At 45.4% G+C, this 26,142-nt stretch overlaps 1 protein-coding gene across 1 annotated transcript in view; it reads left to right on the forward strand.

Moving 5' to 3' along the window:
* The window catches only part of LOC139473796 (activating signal cointegrator 1 complex subunit 3-like), a 228,620-nt gene that overhangs the window by 15,632 nt on the left and 186,846 nt on the right, over positions 1–26,142 (forward strand). Inside the window, exons 15-30 of the mRNA XM_071256556.1 lie at positions 4,311–4,502; positions 5,088–5,312; positions 6,287–6,406; positions 8,312–8,476; positions 8,924–9,010; positions 9,592–9,768; positions 10,838–11,063; positions 11,326–11,480; positions 11,881–11,979; positions 12,329–12,497; positions 13,480–13,700; positions 14,148–14,233; positions 14,491–14,657; positions 15,039–15,184; positions 15,670–15,790; positions 16,084–16,226. Of these exons, the coding sequence (XP_071112657.1) occupies positions 4,311–4,502; positions 5,088–5,312; positions 6,287–6,406; positions 8,312–8,476; positions 8,924–9,010; positions 9,592–9,768; positions 10,838–11,063; positions 11,326–11,480; positions 11,881–11,979; positions 12,329–12,497; positions 13,480–13,700; positions 14,148–14,233; positions 14,491–14,657; positions 15,039–15,184; positions 15,670–15,790; positions 16,084–16,226 (2,499 nt within the window). The remainder of the gene's footprint in view (positions 1–4,310; positions 4,503–5,087; positions 5,313–6,286; positions 6,407–8,311; positions 8,477–8,923; positions 9,011–9,591; positions 9,769–10,837; positions 11,064–11,325; positions 11,481–11,880; positions 11,980–12,328; positions 12,498–13,479; positions 13,701–14,147; positions 14,234–14,490; positions 14,658–15,038; positions 15,185–15,669; positions 15,791–16,083; positions 16,227–26,142) is intronic.

The following is a 26,142-nucleotide window of genomic DNA, read 5'->3' on the forward strand; positions in this document are numbered from 1 at the left end:
CCCTGGCTGTTCACCCGGTTAACCACCCCCATAGTGGGGTTCCTCCACCGGAGGGGTGTCCGGTACTTCGCGTACCTGGACGACCCGCTAGTTGCAAATCGAATGACGGACACCCTGTCAAGCCATCTCGTTTTCGCACGTCGGCTCTTGGAGCAATTGGGGTGGATTGTCTATCTCCCCAAGGGCGAGTTAACCCCTTCTCAGAACTTGCAGTTCATCGGAGGTCGGTTCAACACGGTGTCCAATCGCCTCTTTGTCCCCCCAGACCGGTGGCACAAGATTCAGGCGATGATTGCCAAAGTCTTAGCGGTGCAACAGACTGTTCACTTTTGGGAACAGCTGTTAGGGCTACTTGTATCAGCCCAGGACTGCACCGAACGGGGTCGTCTCCAACTCCGCCCGCTGCAACGGTTTTTAATCCAGTTGTTAGCAACGGAGGTGAACAGTGCGACCGTCGCCCTCCCGGATCGGCTCCGACCGCATCTGGAGTGGTGGACGGTCCCTTACAATGTCTTATCAGGAGTCTCTATGCGGCCCTACCGGGCCACGTTGAACCTGTGTACAGACGCCTCTCTAGTGGGCTGGGGCGCCCGTCTAGAGGGGGAGGTGAGCTCGGGGCTGTGGTGCGTAGACGAACTAGGTCTTCACATCAATTGTCTCGAGTTCAAGGCAGTGATCAACGCAGTCAATCACTGGAAGCATCGTCTCGTCGACGCCCGGCTCATGCTGGCGACCGACAACACGACGGTAGTGTCCTATGTGAACAAACTGGGGGGAACCCACAGTCACTCGCTACTCGATCTCACGTTCGAGTTTTACGCTCTGGTGGACAGTGCCTCATGCCAGATACGCGCCCGTCACATCCCAGGTGTGCGGAACGTACTGGCCGATGCTCTATCGAGGCCTCGGGATCCGAGCCCCACAGAGTGGATGCTGAACCCAGTGGTGTTTCAGTGGCTGTGCGAACGTTTGGGTCGTCCGATGGTCGACCTGTTCGCAACGCGGTTCAACAATCAACTCCCGTTGTTTGTATCACCAGTCCCGGACCCGAGGGCCATCGATCACAATGCTCTCGCGTTAGACTGGACGGGCTTGGACGCTTATGCTTACCCGCCAACAGCATTGATACCACACATTCTAAGCCGGCTCCGAGGAGTTCGCTGTCGAATGTTACTGATTGCGCCCATGTGGCCGAACAGATCGTGGTACCCCGACTTGCTGACCCAGGTCACGCAGTCGCCACTTCCACTGCCTGTGAGACCGGATCTCTTGATCCACCCTCACACCCGTCCGCTTCATCCAAACGCAGGGCAGTTCAATCTGCACGCGTGGATGTTGTCACCGAGCGCCTGAGGAGTAAAGGTTTTTCTCGCCGGGCGTCTCGGGCATACGTTAGTATGCATCGTGATTCTACCCAGAAGGTGTATAATGCACGTTGGGTTATTTTCACGAAGTGGTGTTGTAAACATCACATTCATTCGCCAGATAAGGTATCTGTGCAGGATATTGCTCGTTTCATGTCTCACTTGCGAGAGACCCGGAAACTCTCCGGGGGTTCCATTGCCAACTATGTCTCGTCCGTTGCTACGGTACGGGACGTTGCTATGGGTACCAGTCTCTCCAAAGAGCCGGTGATACGGGGTATTATCAAGGGTTTCGAACAGCACGATCTTAAGAAGGGCCGCCTTCGGGCACCGGCCTGGGATCTTTCCCTAGTGTTGCAATCACTTACGGAAGCTCCCTATGAACCCTTGCATAGTGCTTCGTTCCGGCATGTGACTTGGAAAACAGCATTTCTCCTCTCCTTTGCCACGGCGGCACGTGTATCCGAAATTCATGCACTCGATGTCGCCAAGGTACGATTCGATAGGGGTGACAAAGGAGCGGTCCGCCTGGGCCTGCTCATGGGCTTCGTCGCCAAGAATCAGAGAATCGGGCAAACGGAGAGAGAATTCACTGTAAGATCACTCAAAGAAATCTTACATCCTGCTGATACTGAGGACAGAGCGCTGTGTCCGGTTAGGGCCCTTAAGTCTTAAGGCTTCAAATGAACTTAGACAAGAGCCGTCTGTTCATATCGTGTAACCCCACGTTTGACATAACTCGCAACTCGATTGCGTTGTGGCTTCGTTCTGTCATCAATCTGGCGTACCGGTCTCGGGGGTTACCGGTAGCGGGGTCAAACCTGCACGAGATCAGGGCGCTAGCGGCAACATTTGCCCTACACTCGAATATCTCTGTTCGCAGAATATTACGAGGTTGTTACTGGCGTTCTGACTCGGTTTTTGCCAATAATTACCTCAAACAGGTCGCTGATGCCGTCGTGGAGAGTGTGCACCGTCTTGGCCCACGGATCGCGGCGCAAGCGGGCACCTAAGGGGTGTGCCCAGCGCAATTCCGACCTCCTCAGGCGTCAGACCTGGCACGGTGGTCAATCTGGGTCGACTCCAATGTTCCCACTGCCGTGGGTACAGTAGTTGGGGTCCCGCAAACCAGCGCACTCACACCACAGGTGAGGGCGGCTTTTTGTGTGCTTTGTCCTTATTTGTATTTTGACAATTATGTATTTAATTGTCTGTCGTGTATCCCAACCTTGTGATGCATGCTTACAAATACTGGAATTAGGTCACGCGCCTAATGCATACTTTAAGTAGGCTTGCTCTGGGATATACGGTCTGAATGAAATTAATTTCCCTCTTTTCGACTGTTTAACCTGATCTAAGATTAAGCTCACGCGGATACAGTGTTCTCATCCGCTGCGGCGATGAAATACCTATCCAGTGGGGCCGTTTGGAGTCACCAATCGTTTTGGCAATGACGATTGAGCCTTACGGTATGCGCTTGACAGTGCTTTGGTATTCCTATAGGGTAACGCCTAGCTAGGTGCATGCGCATCGAGTGCTTCCGCCTTGGTGTTTACTTCCGCTGGTCGGAAGGAACGCTAGCAGTCAGGATTCGGGTTGTAGGTGCTACCCACCGCCTACTGTGGTAGTCAGCCTCGGTATAACAGTGGTAACGTATTACTTAATGTAATTTGTAGAATTTTCCTATTCGGAATATTCTATAAGTAATACGTTACCACTGGGCTGCTGCCCGCCCGTCCGTCCCCCGAGCACTTGCTCTCGCAGGAGACAAGAGTGAAGGGTGTCACATGGCAGCTAGGTGGCTACGCACGTGCTGCATGAGGTAATTGAGATCTCTGTGGTAGATTTCGCTATAGCAGCAGTTGTGGGAGACAACAGCCTCGGTATAACAGTGGTAACGTATTACTTATAGAATATTCCGAATATAATAACGGTAACGCTCGTTTTCAGGGCATTATCATTTGCAGAAGCCCTCGGTCTTTTCAACTGCCCTCCTTCGTCGGGCAGTTAATGGAAAACCTCCAGCTTCTGCAAATGATAATGCCCAGAAAAATAGCGTTACCCTTTTATTAACCTGTCCTGATGTTGTACCACACTAACCCCTCCCTGATGTTCTACCACTCTAACCCCTCCCCTTCTGGAACACTAACCCCATCCTGATGTTCTGCCACACTAACCTCTCCCTGATGTTCTACTATACTAACCGCTCCCTGGTGTTCTGCCACACTAACACCTCCCTGGTATTATACCACACTAACCCCCCCTGGTGTTCTCTGCCACACTAACCCCTCCCTGGTGTTCTGCCACACTAACCCCTCCCTGGTGTTCTACCACACTAACCTCTCCCTCATGTTCTCTGCCACACTACCCCTTCCCTGGTGTTCTGCCACACTAACCCCTCCCTGGTGTTATACCACACTATCCCCCTCCTGATTTTGTACCCCTCCCCTTCTGGAACACTAACCCCTCCCTGGTGTTCTGCCACACTAACCCCTCCCTCGTGTTCTGACACACTGACCCCTCCCTGGTGTTCTGCCACACTAACCCCTCCCTGATGTTCTGCCACACTTACCCCTCCCTGGTGTTCTGACACACTAACCCCTCCCTGGTGTTCTACCACACTAACCCCTCCCTGATGTTCTGCCACACTAACCCCTCCCTGGTGTTATATCACACTTACCCCTCCCTGGTGTTCTGACACACTAACCCCTCCCTGATGTTCTGCCACACTAACCCCTCCCTGGTGTTCTACCACACTTACCCCTCCCTGGTGTTCTGACACACTAACCCCTCCCTGATGTTCTACCACACTAACCCCTCCCTGATGTTCTGCCACACTAACCCCTCCCTGGTGTTCTACCACACTTACCCCTCCCTGGTGTTCTGACACACTAACCCCTCCCTGATGTTCTACCACACTAACCCCTCCCTGATGTTCTGCCACAGTTGCTGAGGTCCAGGAACAAGCAGCTGAAGGACTTGTTCCCGGACGGCTTCAGCATGCATCATGCCGGGATGCTGCGCCAGGACCGGAACCTGGTCGAGCGGTACTTCAGTGATGGCCACATCAAGGTGTTGGTGTGTACGGCCACCCTGGCGTGGGGGGTCAATCTGCCCGCTCACGCTGTCATCATCAAGGTGGGTGACTGTTCGGCCATGATACAGCAGATGATGATAACACCGCAGATTTGTTTACCCCGGTATATTTTTTATGATTTTTCAAACCTGAGACTACTTTTTTAGTCAGTGACCCGTCCCTGTGTGTCAGGTAGGGAGAATTTACGTTTCAAGGTTTTACATTTGTGATGAAATAATTTAGTTTTCCTGTAGAGAACTACACAAAATGTATATAATAAATAGGATATTCCATGTGTCTCGTGAAATAGCATGTTTCTCTCATCTCGTGACGGAGGAAAAGGAGTTACATTAACCAGTGGCTACGCCACTCAGGAAAATATCTCCTTTCCCCCCAGTCACTTGATAAGAGAAACGTGATATTTCACTTGACACATGAAATATCCTTTAGTTATCATACTGTGGCTGTCTGTTGTGTGGTAGAGGATAGGCAGCTCCTTTCTTTTTTCCTCCCATTAGATTGCAAATCAAGAAACAAACATGGTAATCTAGGAGAATGTTGATGTAAATTTTGACTTTTTGTCTTAATCTTGAAATTTTGTGTGTCTGATATTTCTCTTCTGTATCTGTTGAATGTTTGATATTCAGGGCACACAACTGTACGATGCGAAGCGAGGCTCCTTTGTAGACTTGGGAATCCTGGACGTGATGCAGATCTTCGGTCGCGCTGGTCGACCCCAGTTTGACAAGTTCGGTCATGGCACAATCATCACAACCCATGACAAGCTGAGCCACTATCTGTCCCTGATGACCAGACAGAACCCCATCGAGAGCCAGTTCATCAACAGTCTTACAGACAATCTCAATGCTGAGGTAGGGTTTTTACTAAAGTACTCATGCAAATGAAAAAAAACCTGTTTTGCTGGCTTTAATAATCGACACAAAGCATTACGTAGATGTAAATGTGAAATAAGAAAACAACTGGAAAAGTACTAGTCTGGATTTGCTAGTTTTACCTCAGTGCTCAGTACAAAATGTACTTTACAGGAGGTAATTTGTAGGCACTTTCAACATTCAAAAATAAAAATGAGTCCAAATTGACATGGCAGAAACAGGCTAAAGGCATTATGCAAATAAGCCTGGAAAAAAAGTTATCGAAACAACAATAAAAATAACAGCTATGTTTATGTACATAATAATAATGACATGTAAGTTGTTGTTTGAGAAGGGAATATGTTAGTTTTACGTTCTGATATTTTGACGATGATTCACTATCCCACAATGCCAATCACAAATCACTAACCACTGACAAATTACATGCACGTGGGTTTCAAGCACCTGTTTTCACCTGTCGTAAAGGTGTCATAGGTCATGGACATTCACCTTGATCTACTAACACCTGGTTATGCTCAGTTTCACAATAGACTGTTTTGTTTATATTTTTACACACTTTTACCTGTAAAAAGACATAAAAACCTTTGATACGCTGTATTTGTGCCAAGGCCCAATTAGTACTAATTGAGTTGTTTGAGTATTTATATATTTTGTATATTAACTGCATTTATTTAAAATCTGAGATCGAAAAAACAATTTTTTTTCATTTCCGTGAGTACTTTAGAGTTCATTTACCTCCGATCCATGGACTCATGTAGATTCTGGAGATTCATACCCTCAATCACTGGTTTGCCTTCCCCTGAAATATCTACAAGCTACTGAGAGACAGTTGGTTAATTTCTTACTGTCAAAAAACAACATTCACCCTTTCAATTCTGTTCATACTATAAATCATGAAATTAATGCTAAAAATGGGAATGTCCCTTGCTGACATTTCTCTGACTTTATTTCAGGTTGCGCTGGGCACGGTGACCAACATGGAGGAGGCAGTCAAGTGGCTGAGCTACACGTACCTGTACGTCCGGATGAGGATCAACCCCCTGGCTTACGGCATCCCGTACGGCGTCGTCCAGGTACTTGCTGACTTAGTGCTGAGTTTAGACTGCCAACACTACAGCTCACTCGTTTACAGACATATGCAACCATGGTTGCAGGTTTACTGTAAGCATGTTTCTATTATTTTCCTGAGTTGATTTGTTAGCTCACCTGAACAAAACATCTTGGACCATAAAGGCTGTGTCACTGACTCTTACAGTGCTCATTTATTCAACATGGATGCCATGGTGGCCATTTTGAAGATGTGTTGGTAATGTTATTTGGACTACGCTTTCAACATGACATCTGCCACTTCATTGGGATTCCACCATTCCAGGTTAGACAAGGCTGGGAGTCTGTGTGGGGAACCAGAAATAATGTCATGACATCTGCTCACAGAAGTCTTTTCCAATTAAAGTCAGGCAGGCATGGCAGGCATTCAAAAAAGGCTACCCAGTGAGCCACCTTTCACTGATGTATCAGTGTCTGGTTTGATTCACTGTGAGTTGGTGGGTTGTGTAAATACTTATCTTCTGGGGTTGGGACAAGTCCAGATTTACTCCCCAGGTCCCCAGGTCCCTGACCCCCTATTACCCGACCCTACCGGGGTACCCACTGCAGGTCTCAAGAGCCGGGAACAAAATGTCTGATTGGGAAATGTTTTACCGCAGCCCTGGCCAAAACTGTTTAGATACATGTATCAAACGATCGGATCATACATACACTGAAGTTGACTGAAGCTTTATCTTTACTCACACATATACAAGTCAAAAGGAATGTGTGCATCGTCAGAAAGAAATGCAAACATTAGCGACTTGTAGTGTAACCACTGAGCTGTAGTGAGTTTTTGTCATGAAACAATATATCACGTGACTAACCACAGTTCCGGGGAGTCCTGTGGGTACGAGGGTCCTACTCAGGACCCACCCAACCCGAGTACCCGAGTTACCAGTCCCAGGCCTATTATCTACATTTTAAACATTAATTGTTCAAAAACAAAATGTTTCATTCTTCGTTTTGCCATCTAATGTTACCATGGTTACAAACATCAAAAAAGACCAGGAGAGCTACAGTGCCTCTTTGTTTTTATGTCTAGATGTGTTTGGTTTTGTTACACTATATTCTTCATGTCGATGTTGTGCTGCATTCGCAGGAGGCAGTCTGATAATGCCACCTGTTGACTAAAGCATGGTCACTTGTAAAGGGGGACAACTCTGCAATGCTCAGCTTCACTGCATGATTAAGTTCAGTAGGATGCCCCAATAGACTTCTGAAGAGTGATGTATCCAACTGTGGCACAAGCCGTACACTCCATGCACCCTGGGGACAACAATGACGATACAACCTCAACAGTTCAGTAGAGATAGTCTTGAGTTCTAATTCAGTGACTGACAAAATTTAAGGGTTTCCTGTAGGAGTTTCCCAATACAAACATTTCTGTAAAACATTTGGCACGATGAAATAAGTGGGACAGTTCTCTATAGTGAAGAAAAATGAATGTGACTTTGACCTTTACAAGCTTTTAAAAGGTTACTTCAGGGAGTGAAAAAATATCTCAAACTGTGATTATTGTAAGAAGATGTTACAGGATCATTACACTGGTGTATTTTAATATCATGAGGCTCACATAATGAAAATTGTATTCCTATTAATATATGTGACCAACCATGAGGTATGGGACCTTTGACTTGTCATTATGTTTTCAAACTACAGCGTTTCATAAATGACAAAAATACAATTCACAAGCTTCAATTCATATTTTTACAGAGATACATGACATCACGCATATCGATCTTCACTGAAGTAAGTTGACGTCAAACATCTAAATGACGTCATAGCACAATGGTATCCTTGGACCCATGAGGTTCCTGTCCTCCAGGTGGTCCACACGTGATGTTTGCAATACAGGATTACTATGTCATTAATGTGTTTGTCTTCTCCAGGACGATCCGAGCTTGGAGGTCCACCGGTGTGACCTCATCACGGAAGCTGGCCGCAAGTTGGACAAAGCCATGATGGTCAGATTCGACGAGAGGACCTCCTACTTCTCCTCCACGGACCTCGGCCGCATTGCCAGCCACTTCTACATTAAGTACGACACCATGGAGGTGAGATATACCCGGACAGTGTGTGAAACTATAGTGAGAGCGGGCGGTGTCATTTTGGGGGGGTTCTTCCAACTAGTGTGTTACCAAATAAACAGTTGTGTAACTTAGTAAACAATTGTGTACGATCAACATGGGAAAGGGCCTACCTACACAAATGTACTCCTTGATGACTAAAATACTGGAATACAGTATTTGACTACCGTTGGACCTGGAATATTTAAGGATTTAAAAAAAAAAATTAAATGGAAATAGAAACAAAATGTGAGGCCAACTTTATTATGATGCGGGCGGTGCCTGAGAACCAAGACTAATGGTTTGCCTGGCCCAGACTGTGTTGTCAGATCACCATCATGGAGCCTGATATTGTAGACTGCGACACAAGGAAAACATTCGTCATTGTCTCATGGAGCTGTTTCTCCTCACTGTCACATCGTATTCTGTTTTCAGACAATCAACGAGTTCTTCAAGCCCCATATGGCGGAACCGGACGTGTTTAATGTCTTGGCCAAGTCGCAGGAGTTCGAACAAATCAAGGTCAGTACTCAATAAGGTCTTTTCTGGTGCAAGTTTCAAATGTACTCTAACATTTAACAGTGAAGTTTATTGTCATGTCCATTCTTCAACACACAACTTGGTATTTCCTTTTTCAAATAACAAAAAGTGTTAATCACTTAAATATTTCACATTTAGAAAGTTTTGTTATTATCTATTTGGTTTACTTATTGACAAAACCAAAATTCCTTCTGGTCTAACTTGTCCTTGACAGAACCTAGGTCACATGATCTGTACAGTAAGGGAAGTAACATTTGGCATGTAATTTAACTCCTTTAATTTATTTTAAATTGACCTTAGAGTGGCAGGTCCGTGATGATGAGATGGACTGTTTGTGTCATTGATGGAATGTTTGTGTCATTGATGGAATGTTTGTGTCATTGATGGAATGTTTGTGTCATTGATGGGATGTTTGTGTCATTGATGGACTGTTTGTGTCATTGATGGACTGTTTATGTCATTGATGGACTGTTTGTGTCATTGATGGACTGTTTGTGTCATTGATGGACTGTTTGTGTCATTGATGGACTGTTTGTGTTATTGATGGGATGTTTGTGTGGCAGGTCCGTGAGGACGAGATGGACGAGCTAGACAACCTGATGTTCGATGCGTGCGAGATGCCCGTGGCAGGGGGAAAGGAAAACCCAAACGGGAAAGTGAACATCTTGCTGCAGGCGTACGTCTCGCGGCACGGACTCGAGTCCTTCTCCCTCATCTCTGACATGTCCTACGTAGCTCAGGTAGGTTATCAGGCATCTGGTGGGTCGTCAGGTGGGTTATCAGGCATCTGGTGGGTCGTCAGGCATCTGGTGGGTTATCAGGCATCTGGTGGATTATCAGGCATCAGGTGGGTTATCGGGCATCAGGTGGGTCATCAGGCATCAGGTGGGTTGTCAGGTGGGCTATCAGGCATCAGGTAGGTTATCAGGCATCAGGTGGGTTGTCAGGTTTGGCTATCAGGCATCAGGTGGGCTATCAGGCATCAGGTGGGTTGTCAGGTGGGCTATCAGGCATCAGGTAGGTTATCAGGCATCAGGTGGGTCATCAGGCATCCGATGGGACGTCAGATGGGTTATCAGGCATCAGGTGGGTTATCAGGCATCAGGTGGGTCATCAGGCATCAGGTGGGTCATCAGGCATCAGGTGGGTTATCAGGCATCAGGTGGGTTATCAGGCATCAGATGGGTTATCAGGCATCAGGTGGGTTATCAGGCACCAGGTAGGTCATCAGGCATCAGGTGGGTTTTCATGCATCAGGTGGGTCGTCGGGTGGGTTATCAGGCATCAGGTGGGTTGTCAGGTGGGCTATCAGGCATCAGGTGGGTTGTCAGTAGGGCTATCAGGCACCAGGTGGGTCATCAGGCATCAGGTGGGTTATCAGGCATCAGGTGGGTTATCAGGCATCAGGTGGGTTATCGGGCACCAGGTAGGTCATCAGGCATCAGGTAGGTTATCATACAGTATACACTTCCAGTAATAGCGATAGGTTACTTTGAAATAATTCCTAGATCTTATTGTTTTGGTAATGAATTTCATGTATTATTCTCATGTAAATATATGAAAGAGCTAAGAATGAATTATGTAGAAATGTTTTACTTTAGTAAACCAAATCTTATTAAGTTCATGAAATTAAGTGAAGTTATTATTAAATTCATGTCGGAGTACCGATATTAGTACCTTACAAGAGCTTCCAAATATTGCTAAAAAATCTTCTAAATGTGCTGAACATTCAAGTCCTCCGTAAATGCTGTCTAAATATATATTGTATCAGCCTAAGTCTGAACTAGTGAAGACTGTGATTCTCCACAGAACGCCTCCAGGATCATGCGCGCCCTGTTTGAGATGGCGCTAAAGAAGGGTTGGCCAATAATGGCAAGTCGGCTGTTGTCGCTGAGCAAGGTGGTGGACAAGAGGTTGTGGGCTCACGAACACCCACTGCGGCAGTTCCCCATCCTCTCGCAGGAGATCCTCAACAAGATCGAGGCCAGGAACCTCTACATAGACCGACTGAAAGACATGGACGCCAAGGAGATCGGTAGGTCTGTAAGGGCGGATCTAGCATTTTGAGGGGTCCAAAATATCAAAGTCCCCACTCAGTCAATTTTACTACCTAAACCATCCATTTGGTTTTCAAAAGGGGGATGGGGTTGAACCCCTTGGACCCCCTCTGGAACCGCCTATGGTCTGTCACTAAGCTATTTGAGGATAATCGACTGTTGAACTTTGCTGAAGCAGATGATGAGCTGTATCACTCTATAAATGTCTTTGTGAGGGTCAGAGGTGTTTTCGTTATGTAGGTCACATCGTCCACCACATCAGGATGGGCGCCATCATCAAGAGGTGCGTCAACCAGATCCCTGCACTCATCCTGGACGCCAGCATCCAGCCCATCACACGCACTGTTCTCCGAGTGAGGCTCACCATCACTGCCGACTTCAGCTGGGATGATAAGGTGAGAGACAAACCAACTGAGAATACAGCTGTATCGTGGCCCTGGCACTTTCAGAAATCTGCGTTTGGCCAAACTGTCCCGACAAATCTGCACACACATCTTCGTCCTTGAAGTTTACCATTTCAGTGAATGGTTGAAGGCGTGTCAGTGTACCTCGACAGCATGGATTATTGCTCATAATATCAATCACTGGATTGTCTAGTCCAGACTTGATTATTTAAAGGCTGCCATCATTTAGCCGGAATATTGCCAAGTGCAGCAATAAACGACAACCAAACAAGGCAGGAAGTACACAGCTGTCCACAGTTATTTCATCCAAATCTTAATTGAACCTTGCATGTGTGACTGTTATTGCCATGACTATTGACATCGTCATGATGCTGTGTTGCTATGACAACAGGTTCATGGCAGTGCGACAGAGCCGTTCTGGGTGTGGGTGGAGGACCCAGACAACAACCACATCTACCACTCAGACTATTTCCTGCTCCACAAGAAACATGTAGGTGGTGTGTTGCATTGTGGGTTCATTAGTCTCTCACAGCTCTCCTTGTTTAATGGGTATAAAGCTGTGTTATAGAGGAAATATGAGTAAAGATGACATTAGAAGCAGGATGGGGGCTGCAGTCAATGTGTGACAATCATTGTTTTTTACCAAGTCAAATCAAGTAAAATATGAAATATGAATAAAGATTTATTTAGATGAGGGCTGGGGTCTGCAGTCAATGTATGACAATCATTGTTTTTTACAAAGTCAAATCAAGTAAAAGTGAAGTTATCTAGTGTCTTTGTAATAGTTTCACAAAGTGAACAGGTGACTAACATGTCACCCGATGTATATGTACCTCCAGGTGGTGAAGGACGAGCCCCAGAGCTTGGTGTTCACCATCCCCATCTTCGAGCCGCTGCCCACCCAGTACTATGTGAAGGCCGTGTCGGACCGGTGGCTGGGGTCGGAGGCCGTCTTTCCAATCTCCTTCCAACATCTCATCCTGCCGGAGAGACATCCCCCTCACACAGGTAGCAGACATCACTGATAGTACTCCCCTCAAACAGGTAGCAGACGTCACTGATAGTACTCCCCACACACAGGTAGTAGATGTCACTGATGGTACTCCCCACACACAGGTAGCAGACGTCACTGAGAGTACTCCCCACACACAGATAGCAGACGTCACTGATAGTACTCCCCACATACACAGATAGCAGACATCACTGACAGTACTCCCCCACACATACAGGTAGCAGACATCACTGATAGTACTCCCCACACATACAGGTAGCAGACGTCACTGATAGTACATGTACTCACAACACACACAGGTAGCAGACGTCACTGATGGTACTCCCCACACACACAGGTAGCAGACATCACTGACAGTACACCCCACACACACAGGTAGCAGACATCACCGACAGTACTCCCCCACACACAGGTAGCAGACATCACTGATAGTACTCCCCACACATACAGGTAGCAGACGTCACTGATAGTACTCCCCACACACACAGGTAGCAGACGTCACTGACAGTACTCCCCACACATACAGGTAGCAGACGTCACTGACAGTACTCCCCACACATACAGGTAGCAGACATCACTGACAGTACTCCCCACACACACAGGTAGCAGACGTCACTGATAGTACTCCCCACACACACAGGTAGCAGACGTCACTGATAGTACTCCCCACACACACAGGTAGCAGACGTCACTGATAGTACTCCCCACACACACAGGTAGCAGACGTCACTGATAGTACTCCCCACACACACAGGTAGCAGACGTCACTGATAGTACTTCCCACACACACAGGTAGCAGACGTCACTGGTAGTACTCCCCACACACACAGGTAGCAGACGTCACTGGTAGTACTCCCCACACACCAATAGACATCTCTGATTGTACTCACTGACTCTTTTACCAGCTTGTGTAGCTAGTAGTGCAAATATATTTTATGTACCTTTTCAGTTATGTACCTGGTCTGTGTTTTTTTCCAGAGCTTCTTGACCTGCAGCCATTGCCAATATCTGCCCTGAAGAACCCTCAGTACGAGGCGCTGTATCGCTTCACCCACTTCAACCCCATTCAGACCCAGATCTTCCACACCCTGTACCACAGTGATTGCAATGTGCTGCTTGGTGCGCCCACCGGGTCCGGCAAGACGGTCGCCGCCGAGATGGCAATATTTAGGATATTCAACCAGTACCCCAAACACAAGGTGGGTATCTGTGCCATGGACATTTTTAACAATCTCCCTAAACAGAGTTATTTAGTTCCAAGCTAATGATACTTTCATGATCAAAGATTATGGTAAACGTTACCGGCTTGTCTACATCTGGATCAGCGGGGTCCAGCAGACAGATGACTGACATTTGTTCTTGGTAAGACACGGTTTGTCTACTTGTGGGGTATATTCTCTACAATAAGTTCTACACAGACCACGCAGCAGAACCGCTCATCACTTGCATCTGGCTGACATAAAGCCGACTTTATGGTAGAGGAAATCAAGTTTTCAGCCAATATTTGCTACAGTTGAAGAATGCACCATTGTGGCCTTAGTCTGGTTGAGGTGGTCTTACATGTGTCACTCCTCTGTGACTCAACAGAGCTGTGTGTTTATTGTTTTATAACTGACTGGAAGATATATATATATATATATTGTCAGGCAGTGTACATCGCGCCGCTGAAGGCGTTGGTCCGAGAGAGGATGGAGGACTGGAAGGTCCGGATAGAACAGAAGCTGGGGAAGAAGTAAGTCAGAGACACACACTTGCTGTTTCTGTCTGTCTGTCTGTCTGTCTGTGTGTCTGTGTGTATCTCTGTGTCAATCTGTGTCTCTGTTTGTCTGTGTGTCTGTGTTTGGACAACAGTTTTGTCTCTTCTGCATCAATGTGTGTTATGGAGGATTTGTCCCAACTATTGAACCATGTACACAACAATCTCAGTAACTGATGATTCTAACACTTTAGACACTGCACAGTCTACATGTCTGTATTTGGATCTTCTAGAGTGGTGGAACTGACAGGGGACGTCACTCCAGACATGCGAGCTGTTGCCAACGCTGACCTGATAGTGACAACTCCTGAGAAGTGGGATGGTGTCAGTCGGTCGTGGCAGACTCGTAGCTACGTCAAGTCTGTAGCCCTGCTGGTCATAGACGAAATCCACCTGCTGGGTGAGTCCGTGTTCTCTGTCTGCCTGAGTTTCAAAGTCCATGGTTAGCTGACAGCAGCATCACAATTCACATAAACAGTCGTTGCAAGTTGATGAATACTTCACCACTCTCCGAACTTAGGGGAAGTGTTGGAACTGCTGGGTTTAATTTCCCACAGAGTCACAATGTGTGAAGCCGTTCCCTATTGCTGTCATCAAAACATTCTCAATCATGATTATGAGACTCTTGTACTATATAGATGCAATATTTTTTAACATGTTTATAATGATCTATTGGCTCACTTACTCATGAACGAACGAAGGAAGGAACGAACGAACAAATGAATGAGAATATACTGTCACTATCTCCAGATTTGTAAGTCTTGCAAACATTTGACTGCAGGTGATGATCGAGGTCCTGTTCTGGAGGTCATTGTTTCCCGAACAAACTTTATCTCCAGCACCACCATGACCAAGGTCAGGGTCGTTGGGCTCTCCACGGCTCTGGCCAATGCTCGTGACCTCGCTGACTGGTTAGCCATTAGACAGGTAGGACATCAGCAGACATGACGTTTTCAACTATTGGGTCAGCTTCAGATTTTCTTTGCCAAAATATAAATATGCAGGGAGATGAAGGGAAAAAAACTAATTCTATATACTGTATATATGTACAGGTGTATTAAGTTTCTCTTGGGAAATTAGGGATTCCAGCTGGCATTGGTCCCTTGCAACCTATTCTGGTCATAACAGGCAACTTCATGGAGCTGGTGGTGACTTGGTTCATGGATCGTACCCCGACAGTGGGGACTGTTGCTCACAATATGAATCACTTGATTTTCTGGTCCAGATTATTTACTGGCCGCCTCATACAGCTGGAATAGTGCTGAGTGTGGTATTAAACAACAAAGACACACACTCTTGGGAAATTATGTTTTCCTGGAGTGTTCAGAAAATGTATTAGATTCAATTCTTTATTCCTTTACTTAAGAAACCTCTGGCCTTGAGTACTGAAAATGACAAATGATATGTTTCAGATGGGTCTGTTCAACTTCCGTCCATCTGTCCGCCCCGTCCCGCTGGAGGTTCACATCAATGGTTTCCCAGGGCAACACTACTGTCCCCGCATGGCAACCATGAACAAACCCACATTCCAGGGTGAGGGCAACTTGGCTTGTACAGAGCATGATTGGGGTGATCCATACTGCTGCATGATGAGGATGATGATGATGATGATGAAGATGATGATGATGATGATGATTTAGGAAATAGTGGTGTGATGGATGATGTCCAAGATGGTGATGATGATGAACAAAATTACATTGGGGATAATATTGACATGGATCGTGATGATGATAGTAGTTAGTGCAATGAAATAATCGATTTGGAAGGGAATGAAGGACAGTGCATGAGGATGGATTTTTTTCATATCCATTCTGATTTCCTTCCAGCTGTGAAGACCCATTCCCCAGAGAAGCCAGTATTGGTGTTTGTGTCGTCCCGGAGACAGACGCGGCTCACTGCCCTGGACCTCATCGCTTTCCTTGCCGCCGAGGATAACCCCAAGCAGTGGCTGCACATGGCCGAAATGGAGGTGGGTGCTTTTGAGTTACTGCCTTTAATTTGGTCTGAGTTTATGAATATATATATAACATAGCTGCAGCATAAATGGCAAAGAACAATGAAGGACGAAGATTTTTCTATCATGACTTCATTTCTGGAAATTTTAATATGCACTTGCAACATGATGATGTCATATTTTGGATGACATTATTTTTGAGAAGGAAGCGTCCAGTAAGTTGTTCCCAATGGATATGGCTTGGCTATGCAGATAAAGGTAGTGGTCGAACATACGTATCCCAAAGGGGTACAGAGAATCAACGTGAGGATTGTGAGAATATGCAGGAAATACTGAACTTAAGCCATCTTTCGTAAGATGGACTGGGACGACATTTCTGAGGTCAGATTCTTTTCAGTGAGTCATCATTATTTAAATTTGGGTAAATATTTTCAAAGCATGTACATTTTATCAACTTCCTTAAAGAAACTGTACATAATTTTGATATTTCATATAAGAAAAAACGGCTTGTGGTCGTTGTTTATCGTACAATAAAACAACTCCCACTCATCACTTATGTCTGAAGTAATAGTAATAACATGTCCAGTCTACTAATAACAATTCTAAGACGCTCAGCTAAAAGATCAAGGTGCAGCTCTATCCTAGATAAAGTACATTTTTGAGTTATGTCATGATGGGTTTGACGCTGTTCACTTCCCCTGTGATCAAACATCACAGCCCTGGCAGCCATGATGGCCGTCCACTTCAGTTTCCACTTCAATCAATGAAATAGTTTCTTTAACTGAGAAACTTGTCGGATAATTAAATATCATTCCCAGGGAAGAAATATGGCAAGAAGATGTCAACCAGAATCTCCCATGGCGCGTGGTTTTCCCCAACATGTACAAACCACTGTGTCCATGCCACGGCTGCCACAAAGGTGTGGAGGTTGGTGTTGGTACCCTGGACACAGGAATGAGACTCCTTGAAGAGTTTCATAACCATCTGTTGTTATGTGTCGATTCCTAAATTGAAACAATATGTTAACCCAGAAATCTGTATGTAAAAGAACTTAGAGTGAAACCAACAAACAACCAACAAGTGGTATACAATCAACAAATGTATTACAAAATTAACTAAGTTTACAAATCAACACAAATTACTGCACAGCAATTACAATGGCAGTACAAAACAGAGAGGAATTACAATATTCAATGGCAATGCATAATATGATGGCAGTGGTCAGTATCAGATGCAAAAATACAGTGATGATAGCAAAAGTTGGTGATAATAATATATGTTCACCCAGCCACGACAGTGGTCAAGCTTCAGAGACTGGCCAAGGCAGTGATTCAGAGGTGATGAGTGATCCACACACGAAAGCTGGTTTTGATGTGAGAGAGATGCAAGAGGCATGCTCTTGTCTCCTTATGTACAACCTGCCTAGCTACATGAAATTTCTACACAGTGCCCTCACATCAAAGAATATTCCAAGCGATTCTATAACACACTATGACGAAGTGGTATCTTAACCAAACTTGGCACATAGATAGGTCTAGTGGTGAACTGGTGCCTTTTGATAGTTTGGAATTTGTAAAAAATATTTTTTTCAAGTTTCCATGGCAACGACTTTGACTTGGACTGAAAATGGCGGTAGTACTGGTTTCCAGAGGGCAAATGACTTGCACAGCCATGTCATATTGGTGGGGGATATGAGTATTTCATGCTTGTTTAACCGTGAACTAGGAGGGCTGTTGTTTTGTGTTTGTGCTGCCTCCAACCATGAGTTCAGACAGTGGAACAGCCCGTCAGTGAGCTCTGTTTGAGAATTTCAATTTACATTTATTGAAGAATTTCTTTTTATTTTCCCATATCACATAATGTCAGTGTTGAATTCAGCATGCTAGAAATGTGTGCCATGACGTGCCATGACATGGCATGACTAATTAACTGTAGCAATAGACTTTGTTTAGTGGTATCTAATAGTGTATTAATATTTAATAGGGAAGAACTATACTTTATTACACTACACACGGGGGTAGAGCAAACTATATTTCTTAGTCATACCATAATACAGGAAATTAAAGAATTGAAATACAATATACTTTGTCATCCTCTCTTAACATATTTTGCTTGGCCATGTTCCAAATAATAGATGAAAGTTTGGCACCCTGGTTTGAGCAAGGGTAAGACAATTTCCCGGAAGTGATGAGTACATGCATGCAGGTGAGCTTCTGTACCTGGGATACTCATTCAGAACTTACACAGGTCATTGACCTAAGTCTTCAGTAGGTGGACGTACTTACTGTAATCCTAGGCTCATGCTGATTGATCCAGTCGCCTGGCAACATATTGTATTGTATGGACAGTTGTTGGACACAAGGGTGAATGTGGGGTCATCTCTTGTTGGCGTACTGGTTTGATAGGAGGAATGGTTGGTTGGTGAGTGGACGGATGGTTGGTTGGTGAGTGGAGGAATGGTTGGTTGGTGAGTGGAGGAATGGTTGGTTGGTGAGTGGAGGAATGGTTGGTTGGTGAGTGGAAGGATGGTTGGTTGGTGAGTGGAGGAATGGTTGGTTGGTGAGTGGAGGAATGGTTGGTTGGTGAGTGGAGGGATGGTTGGTTGGTGAGTGAAGGGATGGTTGGTTGGTGAGTGGAGGGATGGTTGGTTGGTGAGTGGATGGTGAGTGGAGGGATGGTTGGTTGGTGAGTGGAGGGATGGTTGGTTGGTGAATGGGGATGGTTGGTTGGTGAGTGGAGGGATGGTTGGTTGGTGAGTGGAGGGATGGTTGGTTGGTGAGTGGATGGATGGTTGGTTGGTGAGTGGAGGGATGGTTGGTTGGTGAGTGGACGGATGGTTGGTTGGTGAGTCGAGGGATGGTTGGTGAATGGGGATGGTTGGTTGGTGAGTCGAGGGATGGTTGGTTGGTGAGTCGAGGGATGGTTGGTGAATGGGGATGGTTGGTTGGTGAGTGGAAGGATGGTTGGTTGGTGAGTCGAGGAATGGTTGGTTGGTGAGTGGAGGGATGGCTGGTTGGTGAGTGGAGGGATGGTTGGTTGGTGAGTCGAGGGATGGCTGGTGAATGGGGATGGTTGGTTGGTGAGTCGAGGGATGGTCGGTTGGTGAGTGGACGGATGGTTGGTTGGTGAGTGGACGGATGGTTGGTTGGTGAGTGGAGGGATGGTTGGTTGGTGAGTGGAGGGATGGTTGGTTGGTGAATGGGGATGGTTGGTTGGTGAGTCGAGGGATGGTTGGTTGGTGAGTGGATGGATGGTTGGTTGGTGAGTGGAAGGATGGTTGGTTGGTGAGTGGACGGATGGTTGGTTGGTGAGTGGAGGAATGGTTGGTTGGTGAGTGGAGGGATGGTTGGTTGGTGAATGGGGATGGTTGGTTGGTGAGTAGAGGGATGGTTGGTTGGTGAGTGGACGGATGGTTGGTTGGTGAGTGGAGGGATGGTTGGTTGGTGAGTGGAGGGATGGTTGGTTGGTGAGTGGAGGGATGGTTGGTTGGTGAGTGGAGGGATGGTTGGTTGGTGAGTGGATGGATGGTCGGTTGGTGAGTGGAGGGATGGTTAGTGAATGGAGGGTTGGTTGGTGAATGGAGGCATGGTTGTTGAGTGGAGGGATGGTTGGTGAATGGAGGGATGGTTGGTGAGTGGAGGGATGGTTGGTGAATGGAGGGATGGTTGGTGAATGGAGGGTTGGTTGGTGAGTGGAGGGTTGGTTGGTGAGTGGAGGGATGGTTGGTGAATGGAGGGATGGTTGGTGAATGGAGGGTTGGTTGGTGAGTGGAGGGATGGTTGGTGAATGGAGGCATGGTTGGTGAATGGAGGCATGGTTGGTGAATGGAGGCATGGTTGGTTGGTGAGTGGAGGGATGGTTGGTGAATGGAGGCATGGTTGGTGAATGGAGGCATGGTTGGTTGGTGAGTGGAGGGATGGTTGGTTGGTGAGTGGAGGGATGGTCGGTTGGTGAGTCGAGGGATGGTTGGTGAATGGAGGCATGGTTGGTGAGTGGAGGGATGGTTGGTGAGTGGAGGGATGGTTGGTGAATGGAGGCATGGTTGGTGAATGGAGGGATGGTTGGTTGGTGAGTGGAGGGATGGTTGGTGAATGGAGGGATGGTTGGTGAATGGAAGGATGGTTGGTGAATGGAGGGATGGTTGGTGAATGGAGGGTTGGTTGGTGAATGGAGGCATGGTTGGTGAATGGAGGGATGGTTGGTTGGTGAGTGGAAGGATGGTTGGTGAATGGAGGGATGGTTGGATAATGGAGGCATATTTGGATAATGGAGGCATGGTTGGATAATGGAGGCATGGTTGGATAATGGAGGCATGGTTGGTGAGTGGAGGCATGGTTGGATAATGGAGGCATGGTTGGATAATGGAGGCATGGTTGGTGAATGGAGGGATGGTTGGTGAATGGAGGCATGGTTGGTGAATGGAGGCATGGTTGGATAATGGAGGCATGGTTGGATAATGGAGGCATGGTTGGTGAGTGGAGGCATGGTTGGTGATTGGAGGCATGGTTGGATAATGGAGGCATGGTTGGTGAGTGGAGGGATGGTTGGATAATGGAGGCATGGTTGGTGAATGGAGGCATGGTTGGTGAGTGGAGGGATGGTTGGTGAATGGAGGGATGGTTGGTGAGTGGAGGGATGGTTGGTGAATGGAGGCATGGTTGGTGAGTGGAGGGATGGTTGGTATTTTATTATGTATTTAAGCCTTGTAGTTGCAAATTGTCCTCTGACAGTGACTTTGGTTTGGTGGCGGATCTCGATGCTGCATCTCATCCCAGAATATTGGGTCTTTTCTCGGACCTCAGAAGAGAGAAAAATATGTCAGCACAAACAGTAAGCTAGATGTAAGTCAGTATGACATTAAACATCTTATTGAATTTTATGTTTTAAATTAAAAAAGCAGCACATTTATTTGCACAATATTGACAGTGTGTTGGTTCAGCAGATGACACTACAGGCCGATGGAGTAGGAAACACAGATGACAGGTATTGATGGAAGTAGTGGGGCATTACACTTCATTTGCATCAATCAATTTGTCAGTTTGTAGGACGGTTTTGTTCAGGTGACAGCTTCCAGGGAGTAGTATTTGTTTGTTAAGGCAAGATTTCGATTTACAAGTTTGTGTGAAATATCCTTGCATGTAGCTGGGTAGAAAGAAATATACAATTAGAAAGTTATTTCCAAATGTTTGTTGATATTGTTTTTTGGATTTGTCATTAATGACTGACAGTATTCAGCAGTGTCCCTGTGTTCCAGCCATTAATGACTGACAGTATTCAGCAGTGTCCCTGTGTTCTAGTCATTAATGACTGACAGTATTCAGCAGTGTCCCTGTGTTCTAGTCATTAATGACTGACAGTATTCAGCAGTGTCCCTGTGTTCTAGTCATTAATGACTGACAGTATTCAGCAGTGTCCCTGTGTTCTACTTATTAATGACTGACAGTATTCAGCAGTGTCCCTGTGTTCTAGTCATTAATGACTGACAGTATTCAGCAGTGTCCCTGTGTTCTAGTCATTAATGACTGACAGTATTCAGCCATGTCCCTGTGTTCTAGTTATTAATGACTGACAGTATTCAGCCATGTCCCTGTGTTCTAGTTATTAATGACTGACAGTATTCAGCAGTGTCCCTGTGTTCTAGTTGTTAATGACTGACAGTATTCAGCAGTGTCCCTGTGTTTTAGTTATTAATGACTGACAGTATTCAGCAGTTTCCCTGTGTTCTAGTCATTAATGACTGACAGTATTCAGCAGTGTCCCTGTGTTCCAGTCATTATTGACTGACAGTATTCAGCAGTGTCCCTGTGTTCTAGTCATTAATGACTGACAGTATTCAGCAGTGTCCCTGTGTTCCAGCCATTAATGACTGACAGTATTCAGCAGTGTCCCTGTGTTCTAGTTATTAATGACTGACAGTATTCAGCCATGTCCCTGTGTTCTAGTTATTAATGACTGACAGTATTCAGCAGTGTCCCTGTGTTCTAGTTGTTAATGACTGACAGTATTCAGCAGTGTCCCTGTGTTTTAGTTATTAATGACTGACAGTATTCAGCAGTTTCCCTGTGTTCTAGTCATTAATGACTGACAGTATTCAGCAGTGTCCCTGTGTTCCAGTCATTAATGACTGACAGTATTCAGCAGTGTCCCTGTGTTCTAGTCATTAATGACTGACAGTATTCAGCAGTGTCCCTGTGTTCTAGTCATTAATGACTGACAGTATTCAGCAGTGTCCCTGTGTTCCAGCCATTAATGACTGACAGTATTCAGCAGTGTCCCTGTGTTCTAGTCATTAATGACTGACAGTATTCAGCAGTGTCCCTGTGTTCTAGTCATTAATGACTGACAGTATTCAGCAGTGTCCCTGTGTTCCAGTCATTAATGACTGACAGTATTCAGCAGTGTCCCTGTGTTCTAGTCATTAATGACTGACAGTATTCAGCAGTGTCCCTGTGTTCCAGCCATTAATGACTGACAGTATTCAGCAGTGTCCCTGTGTTCTAGTCATTAATGACTGACAGTATTCAGCTGCTGTTAATCTTCTATTCACAGACCGGTTTCTGTGAAAGGAATGTCTGTGTTTATCAGTAAGATGTCACCTCTTGTTACGTAGACATTACTACATGAGTGTCTGTCAGATACCATTTATCGTACAACTTGTTTTTTCAAAACGTTTCTAACAAGCGAAAGCCGTGAATTATTTAGTAATGTATCAAAAATGTCAAGATTTCTGATGTACCTAATTTTCAGAAGTCACTTTCAGTAACTAATGTTATATTTGGGATGACACTTTCTAAGTAAAGTACAGGTTCTCGTACTTTTTGGGTTGAGTCCTGTTCGGGATTCGAAACCCACATTGTAAGAGAGAGGCACCTAATCGCCAGCACACAAAGTCAGCGATCTAACCCACTCAGCCACAAAGGTTTCCACAAAATGAAAGTCCTACAACTGGTAGTCTAGATCACGTACATTGAGTACCCCTCTGACAAGTGTAAATTGGCACGGCTCCCATGGCCAAAAGGTATGAACACACAATGCCATTTAGAAAGTGGTAAAATGTAACAAATGTTATATTTGCCATAACATTTTCTTGGTAAAGTACAGATTCTCATACTTTTTTGGGTTGAGTCACGTCCGGGATTCACTTTCAGTAAATCTTTCCTAAAATGACAGTGGATGATGTCACAGAACAGGGAATTTCCCACAGAATTCAAAACAGTGAAGTGTATTAGTGTGCGTGATGCATTTTGAATTTTATTCGACTTTGAAGGGTCATCTGTGACACCCAGAGGGGAAGACTCCACCACCATCACAAACGTAGGCGAACATTCGACTAAAGCATCAGTATCTTATCAGTGATTTACGATAAGGAAAGAAGTCCATCATAATGTGACCTCAGGTCATCACCATGGAGTCAATCACAGGCCTGGAATTCAATCTCACCCATATGTTTGAAACCAGTCATCTCAAATGGGTTTGTCCACCACAGGTGTGTAAGAACGATTATTAATGAATAAAGGGAAAAGTTGCTCCAGCACTGGCACGTCAGTTAAATACAGACATTTATTTCTATTCTGTCGCAACATAATATATCGTACACTTCATGCTATAGTTGATTGGATTGTTTGTCCTTACCAACACTCAGAAACCTCAAGTTTTAAATTTCATATGAGAAAAAATATATGACCTCTATCATTACTTTTGTTGGCAATAAAAAAAAATGGTATAAAATCCTCCCTCCCTGATCAGTTTGACAAAAACAAGTATGGTCAAAACACATGTATGTAAATATTCTGTGTTCTTTCAGCACCAGCCTCTGCAGTTCATTAAATGACATTCATCTCCATCACTGCTCCCCCAAATGTAGTGATACTTCACATTACAGCTTACTGCCATACATGTCTTCAGATTCTGAAGTATAATGCATTCAGTGTCTGAAATAACTGCCTGGCCACCTGCCCGTGGCTGGTAACTTCTCTGTCAGGCTGCATGTAATTTTCCTCTACCTGCCTGACTGTCTGGCAGATAATTTGAAGCCAACTTCCGTATTCAGTTTTATTTGAACTTCTTGTAGATGCTCATGTAATTGTAAGCATTATTTTGTCTCTTATTCTTCGCGACCCTGTCATCTAAGGCATCGCAATTCACTGAGCAGAGTTATGTCTCTTGGGCACGCCAGGAACCTATGATTGTGGATTTTAATTCCAGTTCGCCCCAATTATGTTTCTAGGTTTGTCAGCACCATACCCGTGCTCGTGGGTTTCACCGAAGTGGTAAACATCTGAGACCTGCATCACTTCAGGCTTTGTTCCCCCATTAAGCTGACAGGCCGTGATATAACTGGAGTACTGTACAAAGCAGAGTTTACCCTGCGAAGATCCGGGTTGGAATAGGTCTTCAGCGACCCATGCTTGTTGTAAGATTGGGTGGTCAGGCTCGCTGACTCAGTTGATGCACGTCATCGTGTCCCAATTGCGTGGATTGATGCTCATGATGTCAATCACTGGATAGTCTGGTCCAAACTTGGTTATGTACAGATCGCTGCCATATAGCTGGAATATTGCTTCCTGCTGCATTTAACAACAAACAAACAGAGTTAAACGCATCTCGCTCACTCACTCACTTTTCATGTACCCTGACAAAAAATAGTACCTGGACTATCTTTCAGATATATCAGTTGGTTTCCCCCTATCAATTTAAGTTTCAACCATTTCAATTTACAATGCAGGTATTATGTGATCCAGTGACATTTAGGTCGGTGCTGTTGTTGAATGTGTGTTAGTTTACCCAAGACACTGTCACAGCCATTCAAGGTTTGGAAGAGTAAGTGAGAAACCTGGACATTGTTTGACAGTGTTGACATGACAAATGTAAGCTGTTTTATTTATGCCAGCCAGAACTGACAGGATGAATAAAAAGATGATCCTGGCCTTCTATGAATTGACATGGTTCTGACAAAAAATGATTTGCCTGAGGGAAGCAGTTAACAGGCAGAGATAAACATTGTACCTACACACAGCTTGTGCTGACGAGGCAGTTACTGTGTGATATTACCCATAGGACGAGGCAGTTACTGTGTGGTATTACCCATAGGACGAGACAGTTACTGTGTGGTATTACCCATAGGACGAGACAGTTACTGTGTGATATTACCCATAAGACGAGGCAGTTACTGTGTGGTATTACCCATAGGACGAGGCAGTTACTGTGTGGTATTACCCATAGAACAAGACAGTTACTGTGTTGTATTACCCATAGGATCAGGCAGTTACTGTGTGGTATTACCCATAGGACGAGACAGTTACTGTGTTGTATTACCCATAGGACGAGGCAGTTACTGTGTGGTATTACCCATAGGATGAGACAGTTACTGTGTAGTATTTCCCATAGGACGAGACAGTTACTGTGTGATATTACCCATAGGACGAGACAGTTACTGTGTTGTATTACCCATAGGACGAGGCAGTTACTGTGTGGTATTACCCATAGGACGAGGCAGTTACTCTGTGGTATTACCCATAGAATGAGACAGTTACTGTGCGGGATTACCCATAGGACGAGACAGTTACTGTGTAGTATTACCCATAGGACGAGGCAGTCACTGTGTGATATTACCCATAGGACGAGACAGTTACTGTGTGGTATTACCCATAGGACGAGACAGTTACTGTGTGGTATTACCCATAGGATGAGACAGTTACTGTGTAGTATTTCCCATAGGACAAGACAGTTACTGTGTGATATTACCCATAGGACGAGACAGTTACTGTGTAGTATTACCCATAGGACGAGGCAGTTACTGTGTGATATTACCCATAAGACGAGACAGTTACTGTGTGGTATTACCCATAGGACGAGACATTTACTGTGTGATATTGCTCATGGGATGAGACAGTTACTGTGTGATATTACCAATAGGATGAGACAGTTACTG

The sequence above is a fragment of the Haliotis cracherodii genome, unplaced genomic scaffold (genome assembly GCF_022045235.1).
Source record: "Haliotis cracherodii isolate W230 unplaced genomic scaffold, xgHalCrac1.p SCAF_3, whole genome shotgun sequence".
Lineage (NCBI taxonomy): Eukaryota > Metazoa > Mollusca > Gastropoda > Lepetellida > Haliotidae > Haliotis > Haliotis cracherodii.